General features: G+C 42.2%; 1 protein-coding gene across 1 annotated transcript in view; it reads left to right on the top strand.

Moving 5' to 3' along the window:
• SPRED1 (sprouty related EVH1 domain containing 1) overlaps positions 1-20,052 on the top strand; it is a 94,171-nt gene that overhangs the window by 60,197 nt on the left and 13,922 nt on the right. The window contains exons 3-4 of the mRNA XM_070756426.1: positions 3,346-3,514; positions 6,552-6,601. Coding sequence (XP_070612527.1) covers positions 3,346-3,514; positions 6,552-6,601 — 219 coding nt within the window. The remainder of the gene's footprint in view (positions 1-3,345; positions 3,515-6,551; positions 6,602-20,052) is intronic.

Consider the following 20,052-nt stretch of genomic DNA (forward strand, 5'->3'; position numbering starts at 1 on the left):
TTTAAAAATCTAAAATTAAAGAGGACCTAACAGCATTCTATAGAAAGAAAAGCAGCTTGGGAACAGAACAGTGTGAAACAAAAGCAGTTAATGAAAATTGATTATGGCTGGGAAATGGTTTGGTTTTGATTCTGAAATGGTGTTCACTGTATGCAAAGGCATAAATATAACATCTGTCAACAGCTTAAAGCAACTACATCACATAGCAGGTCCATAATAAAGAAATCCCATTTTGTTTGCATAGATACAAAAAAATAGAAAACCTGTATTTGTTAAAATGAATACATTCATATACTGTTTTTTCTGAAATCTATTTCTTAGAGGAAAAACCTTTTAATATACAGCACTAAGAACATTTACTGAGATATTAGTAAGCAATGCCCTATCAAATCAAGGGTTTGCTTCCAATAAAGGCCAACCAGATATGTACCGTATTTCAGAATTATTTATGCTACAGATTGTCCTTGACTTACAATCATTCATTTAACAGCAGTCTGAACTTACAAAGTTAATTTTACAGTTTTTGAGCCCCTGCAACAGACTTTGCATTTCCAAAGAGCTGCCTACCGGAGGATAGCTTTCATTCTGCCCATTTAATGACTTTGGGTTTCACTTAATGCATATAACTGGGAGTGCTGAGGATTGTAGTTTTTGAATGAAACAGTCATGTGACACTTCGTTTAACTATTGCTTAAGAACTTATTGCTTAAGAACTATTGCTCAAGATTCTGGTCCCACAAATCAGATACAGACTACTACGAAACCTAGAGTAAATTATATAATTGGATTTAGGAGAGCAAGATTAAAGATTAGAAATATCAGAGGAAAAATTACATACCAATTAAAACTCGAGATATTGAAAATCAATAGAAGAGGGAGAGGGGGAAAAACAATGTAAATACTGAATGGACCATCATGTACCTTATCTGTTATATGTTTGTATCATCATATTGTGATGTATATATGGTATGTTTGTCATTTTTCTTTTTAAATGTTTTATAAATAAAAAACTTATTTTTTTAAAAAAAGATTCTAGTCCCAGATGTAGTCCCAGATGAGATGAGGACTATTTTACTTCTACTCTGTGTAATTCAGGAGATCAAGGTGACATGTATAGTTTTTCCTTCTCCTGTATTTCCACAATGACTAGCCCAAAGCCATCATGTAGACTTCTGTTGCTAAGAGTGGACTACAGTCTGATTCTGGTTCTTAACGACTGTAATATAGTTGGTCTTAGTTATTGATATCCTTCTCACATCCAAATTAGGTTTGGACAGCCAAAGAAGAATGTCTGTGGAAGATAGATTGATTCATTCATTCATTCATTCATTCATTCATTCCACTCATTCATTTGTTCACTTGGTTTAGATACCACTCAACTCCAGACTGAATCTGGGTGTCTCATAGTAAAAGACCATGTAAACAATAACAAACTACATAAAACAATTTTTAAAATGGCAGGTCCAATCAGTATCAGGCCTGGGAACCATCTTGGGTGTTGGATCTTCAGGCCTGCCATATTTAGGACTGTGGGAAACTGGGATGGGGCATTGTATGGAATTGGGGAGATGTGTAGTCATAATAACATGGGGTGTTAACTTGTAAACCTGACAATTGATACATAAAACATATAATATGCCTAGCAGTGACTTCCCACCACCTTAGCCAAAAGCCTAGGAGAGGAACCAGTAAGGATTGGCAGGACAACATTCAGGTGGGAGTCACACACATATCATTAGGAATTTCATTCCAAAAGGCAGGTGCCACAAATCGGAAAAAAACATTAGTGAGAGGCCTAGAGCCAGTTTGCCCTAATGGTAAGGGCACAAGGCTAGAAAGACAGAGAGAAACCATGAATTCTAGTCCTACCAGAGCCATGAAAGTCAACTGACTTTGGACTCTCTCTCCCTCCCCCAAACCATCTGACAGGGTTGTTGCTGGGAAAATAAGAGAAGGGAAGTGTGTTGGAGATGTTTGCTGCCTTGAGTTAAAATAATAAAAGCAGGATAGAAATAAATACAGTGATACCACTACTTAAGAACGCCTCTATTTAAGAACTTTTCAAGATAAGAACTGGGTGTTCAAGATTTTTTTGCCTCTACTTAAGAATCATTTTCTACTTAAGAACCCGAGTCCGGAAAAAATTCCCAGTAAATTTGAGAGCGGCATGAAGGGCCGGCCACTTTCCTGCCATTCCCTCTTCAATCTCAGCCATCTGGACTGCCTGAGGATCCTTTTGGTGGTGCTTAAGGAGGCTTTGGCAGTTCAGAGCGAACGAAGCATTTTCCTTTCTCTGGGCGCTTGGAGAGGGAATAAACCTCTGCCAGCACCCAGAGAAAAGAAACGCTCCCTTTGCTCTGGGCAGCCGAGGAGTCACCACTGCAAAGGAAAGGCGCCAGCTACAAAGCGAGCAAATGAGAGGAGAGCGGAGCCCTTCAGCATGGGAAGGAAGAGGCAGCAGGTAGCAGCAGCAGCAGCCAGTGTATGGGAGGCAGCCTCACGCCGCGTGTATGGGAGGCATGTGCTCCTCCTCTCCGCCTCAGAGTCCCTTTTTTTTAAGCATTAAAGTTTTGGGGGGGGGTTTATTCCGCTCACCTCACCTTCTTCCTTCGGGAATGACTGTCCTCGTCCTCTTGTTCCTCCTCCTCCTATCACCCAAATTCTGAGCTTTTATTTCTTTCCTAATGGCTTTGCACACATTATTTGCTTTTACATTGATTCCTATGGGAAAAATTGCTTCTACTTAAGAACGTTTCTACTTAAGAACCTGGTCATGAAACAAATTTACACAATATTTTTGAATCAAGCTGGCAGCCAATGCAGCTTGCAAAGCAGAGATATCAAATGGGCATATCAATCAATCTAATCCAATATTTTATTATTTGTGAAAAATGTCACTTTCAAATTATGTTTACTTTCTTGTTTACCTACATACCTGAATATTCCAGAATCAGTTCACTTTACAGACTGTTGCACTTCTGTTCAGATATAGCCAAACTTTCTGGCAGTGACAAAAAACGAGGGATATCTTGATGATTATTCCCATTTATATAGCTTCCTTTTTCTTTGTGTAAATGTTTCTGTTTCTGCTTTTGATTTCACATTAATTAAATTTTGGGATATGTGGAATAGGTTATTAAACTGATAGGCATTTGGGGCTAGCTTTTAGAGCTTTGTGATTAAATTTATATTCTATATATTAGTAATTAAAATCTTTCATACTACAACTTGTTTCCATTTTTTTCTGTGGAAAGCTTTGATAGAACAAAAATTGTTTAAATACACAAAAAGACAAAAGCCCTGTATAGTAACTTCATCTTTTAACTTGGGTTTTTTTTCCCCCAGGTGGTTTTGGAATGTACATTAAAGAAGGAGCTTATTTACAATAAGGTTACGCCAACTTTTCACCATTGGAAGATTGATGAAAAAAAATTTGGCCTCACATTTCAAAGTCCCGCTGATGCAAGAGCATTTGATAGAGGAATCCGTAGGGCTGTTGAAGATATATCTCAAGGTATGCATTATTCAGGCATTGCTTTGTTTAAAAAGTTTATCACTTCCTTTTTTCTTTTCTTTTTACTTGTTCATTTCATCTGCTCTCACTAATACATTTACTACCAGTTTTAAAGAATGATAGCAAAATGTATCACTGAAATATATGTGCACATATCCTGAAAGAAAAATTGTCTTAAGTCTTGAAGAAATAAAGAGCAGTATACAGTGATACCTTGTCTTACAAACCCATCGTCTGGAGGACAGAAGGAAAAGGGGGGACATGATCGAAACATTTAAATATATTAAAGGGTTAAATAAGGTTCAGGAGGGAAGTGTTTTTAATAGGAAAGTGAACACAAAAACAAGGGGACACAATCTGAAGTTAGTTGGGGGAAAGATCAAAAGCAACATGAGAAAATATTATTTTACTGAAAGAGTAGTAGATCCTTGGAACAAACTTCCAGCAGACGTGGTAGATAAATCCACAGTAACTGAATTTAAACATGCCTGGGATAAACATATATCCATCCTAAGATAAAATACAGAAAATAGTATAAGGGCAGACTAGATGGACCATGAGGTCTTTTTCTGCCGTTAGACTTCTATGTTTCTATGTTTCTATCGTCATACAAACTTTTCGAGATACAAACGTGGGGTTTAAGATTTTTTTGCCTCTTCTTCCAAACTATTTTCACCTTACAAACCCAAGCCGCCGCCACTGGGATGCCCCGCCTCCGGACTTCTGTTGCCAGCGAAGTGCCCGTTTTTGCGCTGCTGAGATTTCCCTGAGGCTCCCCTCCACGGGAAACACCACCTCCAGACTTCCGTGTTTTTGCGATGCTGCAAGGGAATCCCAAGCGCAAAAACAGGCACTTCGCTGACAATGGAAGTCCGGAGGTGGGGTTTCCCAGCGAGGGGAGCCTCACCAAAATCGCAGCATCACAAAAACACGGAAGTCCGGAGGTGGGATTTCAAGGACTTCTGTGTTTTTGTGATGCTGCAATTTCGCTGAGGCTCCCCTCGCTGGGAAACCCCACCTCCGGACTTCCGTTGGCAGCAAAGCACCCGTTTTTGCACTGCTGGGAGTTCCCTCTAAGATGAGCAGTGAGCAATCGCTCACTTAAAAATCATCATCAACTCAGAGTTTTCCAAACCTGCCCAGAAGCCGAGAGGGAAAGAGTGAGAGGGAAGGAGAGAGAGAGGAAGAGAGGAAGAGAGAGAAACAGATAGAAAAAAGAGAGGAAGGAAAAGAGAAAGAAAAAGAATGGGAGTAAGGAAGACAGAAAGAAAATCAAAATCTAGTTTGAAACTAGGTCAACTATTTAAGTGGCATTTTGATATTGATAGAGTTGCCCTATTATGAGCTCACTGTTATAGACACACAGTACAGTACAGTGATCCCTCGATTGGTGCGGGGGTTACGTTCCAAGACCTCCCACACTAATCGATTTTCCGTGGTATAGTGGTGCGGAAGTAAAAACACCATCTGCGCATGCACGCCCTTTTTCCATGACCACGCATGCGCAGATGGTGGAGCCGGGGAGCAACGAAAGTGCGGAAGCCGACAAAGATTGCTTTGAATGTCGGCTGCCCCCACCCCCCCAACACCCGCCCGCCCGCCGTTCACCCGCCCGCCCGGCTGCTCGCTCGCCCGTTCACCCGGCCGCTCGCCCGTTCACCCGCCCGGCCGCTCGCTCGCCGCTCGAGAGCAAGAGGGGGAGAAATAGAGAAAGAGAGAGAAGGAAAGAAAGAGATGAGAGAGGGAGGAAGAGAGTGTAAGAGGAAGAAGCAAGAGAGAGAAAGAGAGAGAGAAAGAAAGATGAGAAAGGAAGGAAGAGAGTGAGAGAGAGGAAGAAAGAGAGAGAGAAGAGTGGAAGGAAGAGAGAGAGAAATGATAGAAAAAAGGGGAGAAAAAAAGAGAAATGAGAAAATGATTGAAGCAGAGAATGACAGGAAAGAAAGAGAAAGAGACAGAGAAGTGGCTCTTGGTGATGACGTATGACGTCATCGGGTGGGAAAAACCGTGGTATAGCAAAAAAACCGATGGAGTATTTTTTAATTAATATTTTTTGAAAAACCGTGGTATAGCGTTTCGCACTAATCGAGACCGCACTAATTGAGGGATCACTGTATTTTATTTTGAAATTCTATGAGGCAAAACAGGGTGGGTTTTTTATTTGTTTGTTTGTTTGTTTGTTTGTTTATTATTTCTGTGCCGCCCAGTCCCAAAGGGACTGCAGCTCAGACACTATACTTTTCCGCCCACCCCAAAAAAAATTAGAGGGAACACTGGCTGGGATTCTCCTGCTGGGATTCCCCTGCAGCATCACAAAAACACGGAAGTCCAGAGGTGGGGTTTCCCATGGATGGGAGCCTCAGGGGAATCCCAGCAGTGCAAATACGGGTGCTTTGGCTAGCAAAAGGGGTGAGTTTTGGGCTTGTATGCATTAATTGCTTTTCCATTGATTCCTATGGGAAACATTGTTTCGTCTTACAAACTTCACCTTACAAACCTCATCCCGGAACCAACTAAGTTTGTAATACGAGGTATCACTGTATTTAACAGTAATGAAGTCCAGATCTTATTGGGGGGGGGGGGAGAAACGTAGCAGATTTCTGTGGTTACCAAAGCTTTGCTTTATTTAAAAAATACTTAGTTCTCACCGGCTCCTTCTACAGAATGGAGCGATGTCCATACTCAGCATGAGAACCAATTTGTTAACATACCATGGCATCTGATGTTCTTGGGCCCTTGTTTTGAACTTTGTAACGTATGTATTGTCCCTTGGCCTCAAAGTGGGACATCTGGGAACAGAGCAATCACCATTCGAGATGTATTAAAATAGATCTATTCCCGTTTTCTAGCAGCAAAGGGATATGGAAATAAAATATGCCACTGTCTAAAGTGTTTCCTCACATCATGTGTTTTATTATATCCTGTATTATGATGACATAAATATTGTCCTTTATAAAATCGTTGCGCTATGCTTAGTGAGAAACTCTGGAAAACAAATAAAAGCTAGTTAAAATTTTATGTTTGTGCCTTTCACCCATAGGCTGTTCGACCTCACATGATGAAATCGAAGTGCCTGTAGCTGGCTTTCCAGTAAGTGTTTCCCAGTTCATTATGTTAATTACATTGGTTGAAATGACAATAACTCTTAATCTAAAAGACCTGCTTACATTCAGTTTTACCCATGGGTAAAGTCTTGGGGAGAGTCTTGCCTTGAGACAAGGCTGGTGGACATCTCTAGGACTGCACAACTATTACCTGTCCCAAGCAAAGCTGTTAATGAATCAGCATGGTTTTGCAGACACACGAGTGGCAGGCTCTACAAGCTAATTATTAACTTTTCTAATCCCTGAAAAGAAATGATTCATTGACAGAAAAAGATGCTGAAACTGGGATGGTAGTAACGTATGGTTATGGATGTGGGAGGAATACAGGATTTAAGAAGAAAAAGATTGTCAGACACTGTATTTTCAGTATTAGGGTTTAACCCCAAAGCAGCAGTGTTTCTGCCTCTAAATGTCTGCTTGGTTGCTGCAGATTGCTGTCAGTCAGGAATTTACAGAAACAACATTGTAAAAGCTGGGCCTGGTTCAGTCTAAGCTTCCTAATGTACTTGTTTTGAATGTAGGTAGTCTTCAACTTATGACTACATTTGAGCCCAGAATTTATGTTGCTAAGTAAGAAATTTGTTAAGTGAATTTTCTCCCATTTTATTACTTTTCTTGCCACATCTCTGCAGTTTTTAAATTAATAACACCGTTGTAAAGTAAATCTGGCTTCCCCATTGACTCTAATTGTCAGACGGTCACAAAAGATTATCACATGACCCCGGGATGCTGCAACAGTCATAAATATGTACCAACTAAGCCTCCGACTATAATTCATCTGACCGTATTGATGCTGCAACCATCCTAAGTGTGAGACATAGTGTGTCACTTTTTTCAGGCCCATTGTAACTTTGAACCAGTGAAGGGCTGCCAAAAAGTTTTAGTACCACATTGTGGGTGTGGCTTATATTGTGGGTGTGGCTTGCTGGCCATGTGATTGGGGGTGGCTTAAAGGTCATGTGATTGGCTTAAAGGTGGCATACTTGACATCACTCACGTCAAGAGTTTGGGTTAGGGTTAGGGTGCCTGGTCCCTCCTCGCCACAAAGAAATACAATTTTCCTATCTATTTACTATTACTGAACATCCCAAAAATACTATTTAATTCTATGTATATATGCCATGTGTGTACATACATATTACACACTGGCACACAAAAATATACATTATCTACTATATAAACTGTATGTGTATATACACACATGCAAGCACGCACAGCTGTTCTAAAATAATACACATTCAACCTCATTTACTGCGATAGGAAAAAAGAAAAAAGAAAAAATTTTCTACTGGTCCTGCGTACCTGACCAAAATTTTTCTACTGGTCCTGCGTACCTGACCCTACCCGTAGGAGCTCATCACTGCTTTGAACAATCACTAAATAAACTGTTGTAAGTCAAGGGCTACCTGTATTTGGAAAATATTGGGGGTTTTTTTAAAAAAAATCACGTATATCATTAATTAGTGTCCCAACTTCTTTCTGGAATTGGTATTGCTAGTAGTCAGCATTATCTAAGAATGAAAGCAACATTAAATTCTTGCTTTTAAAAAAATGCCCAGAATTTGATTAAAAATTAGGTATGTACACAAATAAAGTTTATGGATTTCTTTAAAGGAAAACAACCATCCTTCCAAATACCATCAAGAGAATCTAACTGGGAAACATGGGTTGGAAAAGATCTATAATTTAAACCCTGGGGCAGTGACCCATATGAAGACTGCAGTGGGCAAATCTTTGTGTATACAACTTCATTGTTTCCTGCTGTAAAGAAAAGAATCCAGCTGAGTTATGTCTGTGTAGCCTTCTGTTTTGCAAATCAATTCCTGAGAAAGCATTTAACATTTTTGGAGAGATCAGATTTACTGCTGACACCTGCTACCAAGGAAAGTCTGTCTCTTCTTTCTACTCTTATTCTATTAACTGAATGTACACTAGTGTGATAATTGAGGTAATTTGCCAGGGAATCTCTTTATGTCCTTACCATTTTGGGCAATGCAAGATTTCTCCAAAGATCCTGAACCACTAAGGATCATAGGTAGCGATCTTTGTTTTTGGTATTGCTTTATTTCCTCAATAAGCAAAGGAACCTTGCAACATATTTGGGTTTTTGAAACCAAGTTGCATATATCCAAAGAGAATTGTTTCTGCCATCCCATTTATTTATTTATTTATTTATTTATTCATTTATGTATGTATGTATGTATGTATTTATTTATTTATTCGATTTTTATGCCGCCCTTCTCCTTAGACTCAGGGCGGCTTACATACAACATGTTAGCAATAGCACTTTTTTAACAGAGCTAGGCTATTGCCCCCACAATCCGGGTCCTCATTTTACCCACCTCGGAAGGATGGAAGGCTGAGTCAACCTTGAGCCGGTGATGAGATTTGAACCGCTGACCTTCAGATCTACAAGTCAGCTTCAGTGGCCTGCAGTACAGCACTCTACCTGCTGTAGAGAATGTTAATACACCCACCTTTGTTTGCATGTGGGTTTTTTTTTCCTAAACAGGTAGGCATCCTTCAAACCTGGCTACTCTACATTTTTACTATTCAAAAAGTGAATTGGAATATCCCTACAAATCTTATACAATAAAAAATGATACCAATGCTTACCAGTACTTGTTCCCCATTTTTTTAGAATAAATTGATTAATTCTCCAGTATGGTTGCAAAATAGTCCAGGAATGGGTTGCTACAGTCTGATCTGCCAAGCTGCTGAGTCTATATTTTTCAGGCATTCCTCCATGCCTTTCAGTGCATACCCTAGTTTCTGACACAGTCAGATCTGAAACTGTTGTCTTTTGCTAGATCAGTCTCTAGCAAACTATTCCTGGCTATCCGGACTTCTGGATTCAAGTTTATTCCTTCCTTTTTGGCCACTCCTAGTTTATATTTACCTGAAAGAATAAAACAAAAAACAAAAAGAGCCACGGGTGCACCTGTGTTTCAGCATGCACGGAAGCAAAAAAAACCTCACCAAAACACGGGCGCACCTGTGGGTTCGTGCGCAAGTTTGCTACCTCCACAGGTGCAGAAGCAAAATCGCACTGGCCTGCTAGAATTCACGAGCTGCAGCAGCGAACCCAATTTAGCATTCCGGCTAGCAGCCCACCCCTGACCATGCCCCACCAATTACGGCATTTTGCACTCTTCCAGCCTCCCAGACTGAAGCTTCTGCTGCCATAGCTGCCATTATCTAATTGCTTGAGCTTTTGAGCCTCAGTGGCCATTTTAGAAGCATTTGAAAGGCCAAAGAAGGCTTCTCTCAGCATGTAGCCCAAAGGCACTAAGCGAGGCACCATTCTGTTTTTACGGTTTGTATGCCGCCCCGAGTCTGCGGAGAGGGGTGGCATACAAATCTAATAAAATTATTGTTGTTGTTGTTATTGTTATTAGTGATGTTGTTTTCTCTTGGCACCTCCTTCCAAAGGAATTTTCACATTGGTCAGCCAATGAAACCGTTTGTTCAGTGTCTCTCCAGATCCCTTCTTATCTTGCTCTGTGCCCACGTCTTATCTCAAGGCTGCAGTGGCCATTTGAGAGCCTCGAGTGGCCATTTTGTATGCACTTTGTGCATCGGCCTTTACATCTACCAGCCTTCAGAGTACTAGTCCATTAGGCCCAGCTCAGCAGGGCTTCAATCAGACTTGCTGGTACTTAATTATTACTGTGCTGGCCAGTCCTGCAATAGCTTAAGCCTCTTAGCCCACAGCCAACTGTGTGCTAGTCTTACTAATCCACCAGCTCCTGGGCTCCAGTTATCAATACATGATGTGACTGCTGAGGTTGGGACCAACCCTTTCTAGTTGGGTTTTTGGCTTCTGTCATTACTCCATTGTTACTTGGCCTTCCAGCATTCACAGTCGCCCTTGTTTCTCACAATAGCAGATTGTTCCCATGCATCAGAGCAGGCAAGTCACACAAGTGCCCACAACGAGATCGGAGGCTCTTTTCAATTCTTTCCAACCCACTTTGATGGGCGCTAAAGTGTCATCGTAGACCATTGATTGCTGGATCAGAGCATGTATTGCTAAAGCATATGAAGCACAGTCTCTGCTGGTTCCCAGATGCATCACCGCGCAGTCCACAAGAAGCACAGCTACAACCGCTGCATGGGTCACGCAGACATCTCTTGAGGATATCTGCAGGGCGGCCACTTGGGCCACCCACTTCCCTTTCATTAGGCATTGGATGTCTTTGCCTCAGTGGAGGCTTCCTTTGGAAGGAGGGGTTTACAACAGCCTTGGGTCTCCAGACTCAATGTCTACCTGCCCTTAGGCACACCAGGCCTTGGTATATTCTATTTCTGGACTATTTCACAACCGTACTGGAGAAGGAGCATTGGCTTACCTGAACATCTTTTCTCAGTTCAGTGTGTAATCGTCCAGCCCCACCCTAGAGAACGCTTGTGGGATCTAGAGCTGCCTTGTCTCTAACATTATGTGCAAGTCCCCTTTTGAGCCATCACTTTGTCGAAAAATGTGGCATGCATAGAAGAGGAGTGGCCGAAAAATATAGACTTAGTAACTAGGCAGATCAGACTATAGTAACCCATTCCTAGACTATTCTGCAACCAACTGAGAAAAGGTGTTCAGGTAAGCCCAGCGGCCCTTTGGGTAAGGTAGGAAGCCTGACTTGTGTCAAGAGAGTTTTCCTTGTTAGCTATGGATATAACATTTCTTTACCCAAACTAGTCATTCTGGTTTGGAATACAATATATAACTTACAAGGCAAAAGGGGGGGGGGACACATACAACAAAGGAGGTCAACATTTTCTTTTAATAAATATCCTGAACTTTTTATCTGCTTTCCTGTTTGCATATCAAGAGGGGGAAAGAACTCAAATAGTGAATCTTTGATGAAAGTATCTTCTTCCAAAAACCAACAAACAACCAATGTTAAATAAGCAAAAAATTTGACCGAATTATTAAAACAAAGACAAAATAGGTAACTTAGGGAAAAAAATCATAGCAAGCTTGGTAACAAACTGAAACTTATTGCCAAATTTAAAACTTTCTTACTGGTGATACCTGGAAAGAAAATACATATTTCAGGCAAACAAGCAAGTGTTTTAAATCAGATTTTCAAAGTAGTCTGTCCAACATAGGTGATTTTACAATTCATTGAATATCACTATAGAGGTGACATTATCTGAAAAGGAAAAGAAATCTTCAGCTTTGCAAAAGGCAGTTAGTATCTGCCTTTCCACAGTTTTCACTTCAATCCGGGCTTTCAGGGTTAGTGGATTCATTGATTTCTCATTAGTTCTAAAATAGACATCTGAATATGGATTAGAGTATTGGACTAACCCCAAAGAGTGTGTGTATGTTCGTAGTTCACCAATAGTTCACATGCATTTGCAGGACAAACCTTTATAAAGAAGTAATCACATTAACTTCCTGGTCAGATAACTTATGACTGCAATTTTCATTGCCTTGGCTCAAGAGCAAACAGCCAGAGCTCATAATCATTTGTGCCTTCCAGATATTCTGAAATTCAGGAACGAAATATTGATAGTTATAATTCGCCCCCATTGGGAGGTGGGGGGTTTAAAAAAATTAGGGAGGAAAAAATGTATTTTAAAGCTCTGGGAAGCGGTTAAGACAAGAGTCACACCTTAATTGCCTCAAAATTATTGGGTGATTACTTCCTTGTGGTGGGGAAAATAAGGGGGGGGGATCTGTAGGCCTCTTTGAAGCTTAATTCTTAACATCTCCCAGTGTAAGTTGTGCCAAATATTTTGGACCACCCATTTAAGTGATATCATACCTTTACTATTCAAGCTTTCTGTAGCCTTTAGAGACTAAGGAAGTTGTTTTCCATTATATTTTATATAGAGAGAAGTGCAAACTTGGAAATATAATTACTTGTCTATATTTTGAAGAGTAGAGCAGTGTTTCCCAACCTTGGCAGCTTGAAGATATTTGGACTTCAACTTCCAGAATTCCCCAGCCAGCAAATGCTGGCTGGGGAATTCTGGGAGTTGAAGTCCAGATATCTTCAAGTTGCCAAGGTTGGGAAACACTGGATTAGAGCACCCTTATGTCTTCTGTTTGTGTATGTATGTCAAACCTTTGATTTCAAAGTCGTGTCAATAGCATAAGTCAATAGCATAGCATGACTTATCTGTTATCTGACAATCAATTACTCAGTATTCAAATTATATATACATATACATATATACATGCATGCATACATACATACATACATACATACATACATACATACATACATATATATATATATATATATATATATATATATATATTGGTCAACCTATGCAGATACTAAAATGTAGAAGGAAATATAATGCAGCAGTCTTGAGAGACTGCCCAAAGAAATTAGAATTGTAATACAAGAATGTATACAGAACAAAACCACAAAATAAAATAATATTTAAAATGAACATATTGCATAGCAGTATGAATACTTCCAGTCATTAAGTTACAATTATGTTGATAAAGCATTGTATGAAAGAAAAACATTGAGTTGGAAGGAAGCACTAATGTAATTGATCATGCTTGTTTTAATTTAATAACGTTGAAGTATTTGTTTTAGAAAGGAAGTCTGAGTGTTGAAATAGACAACACTAATTTGGAAGGTATTATAAGTACAGAAGTAGGACCAGGAAGTTACACAGGAAGAACTGGAACTGGAGTAATAGAAATGGAATGAAATAAAATCCTGCCAACTAGAAGACTATGAACTGTGAATGATAAGAGACGTATTTTGTTTTGGCTAAAAATTCATCTGGAAGTAACTGAATAAAAAACCAGGAATCTTTAGTTTATTGGAAAATGATCTATTGATGTAATGTGTAGCTGGAAAACAAAATCAGTTTTGGATTGGTAATTCTTGTTGTACAACTACAATTGAGCCCAAAATTGATGTTTTTAAGTGAGACATTTGTTAAGTGATTTTTACTCCATTTTATGACCTTTCTTGCCACAGTTGTTAAGTGAATCAGTGCAGTTGTTAAATTAGTAATACAGTTGTTAACTGAGCCTGACTTGACCATTGATTTTGCTTGTCAGAAAATCACAAACCATGATCACATGACTCCAGGACTTTCAATGGTCTGATGTAACAACAGTCATAAGTATTAAAAAACAGTCATAAGTCACATTTTTCAGTGCTGTCGTAACTTTGAATGATCACTAAATGAACTGTTGTAAATCAAGGACTAGCTGCATTTTAAAATATACAGATAATACATGTGTACTAATACTGTCAGACAGTCCAATTTGGAATGCTCACATATCATTGAAGGAGAGAAAAAGTTAAATTAGAAAGAACTAATAAGAAAAAAAGAATAGATTTGGTAAATAGTAAATTGTACGCTATTTTGATAATCCCTGTTGGATTTTTAACCTGCCTCAAACAATAATCAAACAATCTTCCTAGTGTAAAAATTGCCTCCAGTTCACAAAGCCGAGAGAAATGTAGGTTTCCTGATTTTGTAAGGCCTCTGTAAACTACTTCTGGCAAGTCGCACTTGCAAGAACAGAAGTTCCCAAAGGGAGCACACTGATAAAGGAATGATGTTCCAATAGATAGGATCTTCAAGGCTAATAAAATTAAAAGCAGATCCTCTCTCAGTGGAGAATCCGGAAAAGCATTTTTTTTTCTTTGTTTCTTTACATTCTCTGTGTTTCAGACATCTGCAGTCTTACATGTGATACTTGAAACCCACTTAAAAAAACATATAGCTAAAATCCGCTGAGTGGCTTAAGGTTGGAAGGAGTGCTTTCTACCATTTGAATCTGGGATTTGAAAGCCGCAACACGTGATTTCTTTAAAATGCATCGGTATGAGTATTGCATTGGCAGTTCTGTGTTAGCAAAAACTTCAGAAGAGAAGGATTTAGGGGTAGTGATTTCTTACAGTCTCAAAATGGGTGAGCAGTGTGGTCAGGCGGTAGGAAAAGCAAGTAGGATGCTTGGCTGCATAGCTAGAGGTATAACAAGCAGGAAGAGGGAGATTGTGATCCCCTTATATAGAGCACTGGTGAGACCACATTTGGTGTTCAGTTCTGGAGACCTCACCTACAAAAAGATATTGACAAAATTGAACGGGTCCAAAGACGGGCTACAAGAATGGTGGAAGGTCTTAAGCATAAAACGTATCAGGAAAGACTTAATGAACTCAATCTGTATAGTCTGGAGGACAGAAGGAAAAGGGGGGACATGATCGAAACATTTAAATATATTAAAGGGTTAAATAAGGTCCAGGAGGGAAGTGTTTTTAATAGGAAAGTGAACACAAGAACAAGGGGACACAATCTGAAGTTAGTTGGGGGAAAGATCAACAAAAGCAACATGAGAAAATATTATTTTACTGAAAGAGTAGTAGATCCTTGGAACAAACTTCCAGCAGACGTGGTAGATAAATCCACAGTAACTGAATTTAAACATGCCTGGGATAAACATATATCCATCCTAAGAAAATAGTATAAGGGAAGACTAGATGGACCATGAGGACTTTTTCTGCCGTCAGACTTCTATGTTTCTATGTATAGGGATATTGTGTAGGATTTTACTCAGAAATCATTTTAAATATGTAGTTTAATTAAACCGTGTTTCAATCAAAAGTAGAGGGATTGATGTGGCATTTTTAATCTCTTTATCCAATAAATTTGAGGTGATTTAGTGAAGCTTCTCCGTACTGAAGGAGCGGGTCCAGCAGTCACATGGGTTGCTCATGTCCAATCCGGTGGAACTGAGCCTAGTATTAAAAAAGCTTGCCGGATCCGCCCCTTCCCCAGAATTCGCTCAGTTCGCATATCCTGCGGTTGTATTGTGATAGCTCGTTCAACATTCTAACACCTTCCCTTCGATCTTTCCTTCAAAAAGTAGTAAGATTTATTGTCTTTATTTAATTACTTGCACTAATTGCGCCAGCCGTTTAAAAGAAAAAAAGAAAAAAAGCGGCTCGGCTTTTTTCCTTGGGAGAAGTTGCGGTTTCGTTTTCCCCCGGCGGTTTTGCCGGTTACGATTCCTGCGGCCGCTTGTGGATTCTTCTAATCCCTTGGCCTGGAGGTCCTGGTGCAAGTATTTATCCATTGAAATATTGATTATTTATTGTATATAAATATTTAAGGGCTTATAAAATACCTCCTGCGGAGTGAGACGCCTTTTAGTCTCCTGGACTTAGTCGATCGCTTTTCCCTTAAGAAAGTCTCCGGAGCGATCTTTTCGGCGCGAAGGCCTTCGCGCCCTTTTTTAAATATCTAGGCCTCTCGTGTTGGCCTTCTGCCAGCCGCGTAGGCCTCAGTCCACCGCGTGGATCCGGGAGCGGGCCTTGGGGGTCCCAGGCTAAATTCTCCACCGGCTAAGCCTCCAACCAGAGTGCCTTGGTTTACTTAATTACAAAGTTTAGGGAGGCTGGCCCCGCTGGATTTGGGGGCACGAACTCTGGGTTTGCCCAGATTGTCCTCACGTTTCAGCAGCTTCGAGGCCTCGAAGCAGGATCCATTCCTCTTGGGAAGTCCTTGAAATCTTCTCCTTATAATTCAGTTATTGGCTCAGCCTTGTCTTCTGTTAATTGTCAGACTATGGCTACCTTTCCCAAGAGAGGCACAACTAAAGGTCCCAGAGAGGCCAGGCCTACAGGCGATGAGATTACTAGTATCCCCCAGGCCTCTTCCTCCTCTTCTCCAGGGGCCCGCCCCTCGACCAAGGTCACCAGGGCCGAGAAGAGAAGGGACCTAGCCCTACAAAAAATCCATGACAAATCAGCAAAACGTTTGAAAGTGCAGGCCCAAGTAATCAGTAGTCAAGACCCACCAGAGGCCTCTAGTCTGCCTCCTTCTGGGGTCCCTGTGTTATCTCTGGATGAGCCAAACCTAGACAGACCCCAACCTAACCTATGGGGCATAGGTCCAGAGGAACCAGATATTATTGAAGATTCCCCCCAGCCAGGATCCTCCCAGGCCTTTAGGGATTCTTCTGCCATTTCTGCTGATATTTCCAGTTTACCTCCTGAGTTCCAATCTATTTTTGCTGTGTTGTCCAAAGCCATTGATGCCAAACTCTCCACCATCAATGAGCTTCCTTTACCTCTTCCTCCTTCTCGTTCCTCCCGCCCCTTGGGTTCTTCCCCAGCGGTCAGACCTCCTATTCAGGATGATTCAGAATCCTCCCAGGATGAATATGAGGATGTAGAGGAGGATGAAGACCCTTTTCAGGGCTTATCAGAGGATGAGGAATCCCAAATAAAAGTCCCTCCTCCAATTACTATTTTTCCTTCTCAACTATTCAAATCTCTCCTCCTCAAAGCTAGAATTTCTACGGGATTAGCGGCCCAGGAGAAACAAGCCTCCACTTCCACTGATCCCCCGGAGGAGAATTTACCTTACTTCACAGAGGAACAGGAGGATAACGAGGTAATTCCTATGCCTAAATTATTTAAAGATGCCTTACTCAAACAATGGGATTTTCCAGCCTCTGGCCTTAATCCCTCCACCAAGGACAGGAAGTTGTATAAACTTTCCTCTTCCTATGAAGAGCTTCTATCCTTTCCCAAACCAGATGAACCTGTCAAGATTCTTCACTCGGCAGCGGCTGTGCCAGGCGAGGCGGAGGAAGTCCTCCGCCCAGAGGACAAGCGCATCGAGCAAATGCTCAAAAGAGGATTCACCGCTGATTCCTGGGCCATTAAAAGCTCTGCAGCGGCCTCCTTCTTCTCCAGAGCCATGCTGCTGTGGCTTCGCCAACTTCAACAGCACATTCCTCCCGATGACTTGAGAGGTCAACAAGACTTCAACAAGGTCTTTGCAGCTGCCCAGTACGTGGCTGATGCCACCTTGCAATCTACTAGATTTTCTGCTAAGTCTATTGCAGCCTCTACAACGGCAAGAAGACTCCTATGGATTCGCCCTTGGCAAGCGGGAGTTCGCCAAAAGTGGCAGTTATCCCAGGGCCCCTTAAAGCGCGACCTTCTCTTCGGTGATCTTCTGGATCCACTCCTCACGGAGACCACGGACAAGAAGAAGGTTTTGGGTCCAACCACGAAAAAGGTTACCAAAACGCAGTCCTTTCGTCGCCCAGGGCGCCAGCAAGATCAAGCGGCTTCCTATCAGAGATCTCCAGGTCAGTATTCCCCCCGCTTTCGTTCCCAAGGTAGGAACTCCAGGGGTAGAGGGTTTCGTTTCCAAAGGGGAGCTTCCTCTAACAGGGCTTCAAAGAAACCTAGATGGTAATCTGGCCTCCATTCCCATAGGGGGTCGCCTAGCTCATTTCGCCTCTAATTGGCGTCTCACCTCCAAGGACCCTTGGGTCATTGACACTGTTCAAACAGGCCTTCTTTTAGAATTTGTTTCTCCTCCCCCTAAACGTTTTATTTCCTGCCCTTCTCCCAGGTCATCCTCAGATTGTAACCGTATGGAGGAGGCCATTTCTCATCTTTTGTCCATCAGAGCCATTCAACCGGTCCCTTCCGGTCAGAAGGGCCTAGGTTTTTACTCCATCCTATTTATGGTTCCAAAGTCCTCCGGAGGTTGGAGAGCCATTTTGGATTTAAAGAAACTAAACCTATTCATCAGATATAGGAAGTTTAAGATGCACTCCTTGTCTTCTATTTTGGCCGCCATTCACTCGGGAGATTTCATGGTCTCCTTAGACCTCACTGAGGCCTACCTTCACATTCCTATAGCCAAATGCCACAGAAAATTTTTACGTTTTTCCTTTCAAGGCAGGCATTTCCAGTATAGGGCGATGCCATTTGGCCTTTCCTCGGCCCCTCGGGTCTTTACAAAGCTCTTGGGGTCCCTGGCGGCCTATATCCGGGCGTCTCCCATCCACATTTTATGTTATCTTGATGATATTTTAATTCATGGGAACTCCCTAGAGAGAGTGAAAACAGACCTTTCTGTCACCATGTCAGTCCTTCAGGACCATGGATTTTCCATCAACTTTGATAAAAGTCACCTCCAACCTTCCACTTCCATTTCTCACCTGGGATCCATTATTGATTCAAAATCCTCCCAGGTTTTTCTCTCTCCCGAGAGAAAACTCAGTATAGTGGAGTTAATTTCTAACATTTTATCTAAACCTTCAGTATCCATAGTTACTCTATCTTCCCTTTTGGGGAAGATGGTGTCATGCATAGGCATCATTCCCTGGGCTCGCCTTCATGCTAGGGAACTCCAGTGGCTACTGTTGCCTTTTCAGAGATCGGGGCACAGCAACTCAAATCGACGCATTGTCATCCCACTGAGTGTTCGCAGATCCTTCAAGTGGTGGAAGTCTCCGGCCATGGACAGAGGATCCCCGTTCAGGTGCCCGGATCAATTTGTCATCACCACAGATGCCAGTCTATCGGGATGGGGCGCCCACGCCCAGGGGATGATAGCCCAGGGCACGTGGTCCCCGGAGGAAGCTTCCAGGCCAATCAATTGGCTAGAGTTAAGAGCCGTTTCCCTGGCTCTGAAGCATTTCTCTCCTCGCATTCCCAACCGGCACGTTCTCATTCTCACCGACAACATTGCCACAAAAAGCCATATCTGCAGACAGGGGGGCACGAGATCCAAGGCTCTAATGAGGGAGGCCCTCAAGTTGGGCCTTTGGGCGGAAAAACATCTCCAGTCGCTCCTAGCCGATCACATCTCGGGGAGTCTCAACGTCCAGGCGGATTGGCTATCCCGAGCAACGATAGACCCAGGAGAGTGGAACCTCCATCAAGACCTGTTCCATCAAATCACCCTCAGATTCGGCCTACCAGTCCTGGATCTCTTCGCGACCAATGCGAACGCCCAACTCCCTCGCTTCTATTCCAGATTTCCATCCCCGGGAGCGGAAGCAATCAATGCCCTCCGGAGTCCATGGCCTCCAGGCCTACTCTACGCATTTCCTCCAATTCCAATCCTCCCGGACGTGATTCACAAGGTCCTCACCGAGAGGGCCCGAGTAATCTTAATCGCCCCTCATTGGCCCCGCCGGCCCTGGTTCGCGGATCTCCAACAGCTGTCCGTCCAGGACCCTTGGCGACTCCCCGTTTCGGGGGATATGCTGCGGCAGGGGGCCTCTTTCCATCCAGACCTGGAGTGGTTCCACCTCACCGCCTGGCTGTTATCAGGAGAGATTTAGAACTGCGTGGTCATGACCCCGATTCAGTGGAGGTCATTTTGAAGGCCAGGAGGGGCTCGACCAATCGAATCTACGACCACACGTGGTCCAAGTTTCACCAGTGGTGTCTACAGGAAGGTCTCTCCCCTCTGTGCATCCCCATACACAGAATTATTTCCTTCCTTATGCAAGGCTTCCATAAAGGACTTTCCACCAGCACCCTCCGGCGTCATCTGGCAGCCATTTCATCTGTCCTAGGGGGTTCCCGCAGACAGCCTCTCCGTTCCTTCCCTGAAGTTCAGGAATTCCTCAAGGGCATAGCCAACCTCAGACCTTCCAAGGTCCACAGGTATCCATCCTGGGATTTGCCA

This window comes from Erythrolamprus reginae, chromosome 1 (genome assembly GCF_031021105.1).
Source record: "Erythrolamprus reginae isolate rEryReg1 chromosome 1, rEryReg1.hap1, whole genome shotgun sequence".
Lineage (NCBI taxonomy): Eukaryota > Metazoa > Chordata > Lepidosauria > Squamata > Dipsadidae > Erythrolamprus > Erythrolamprus reginae.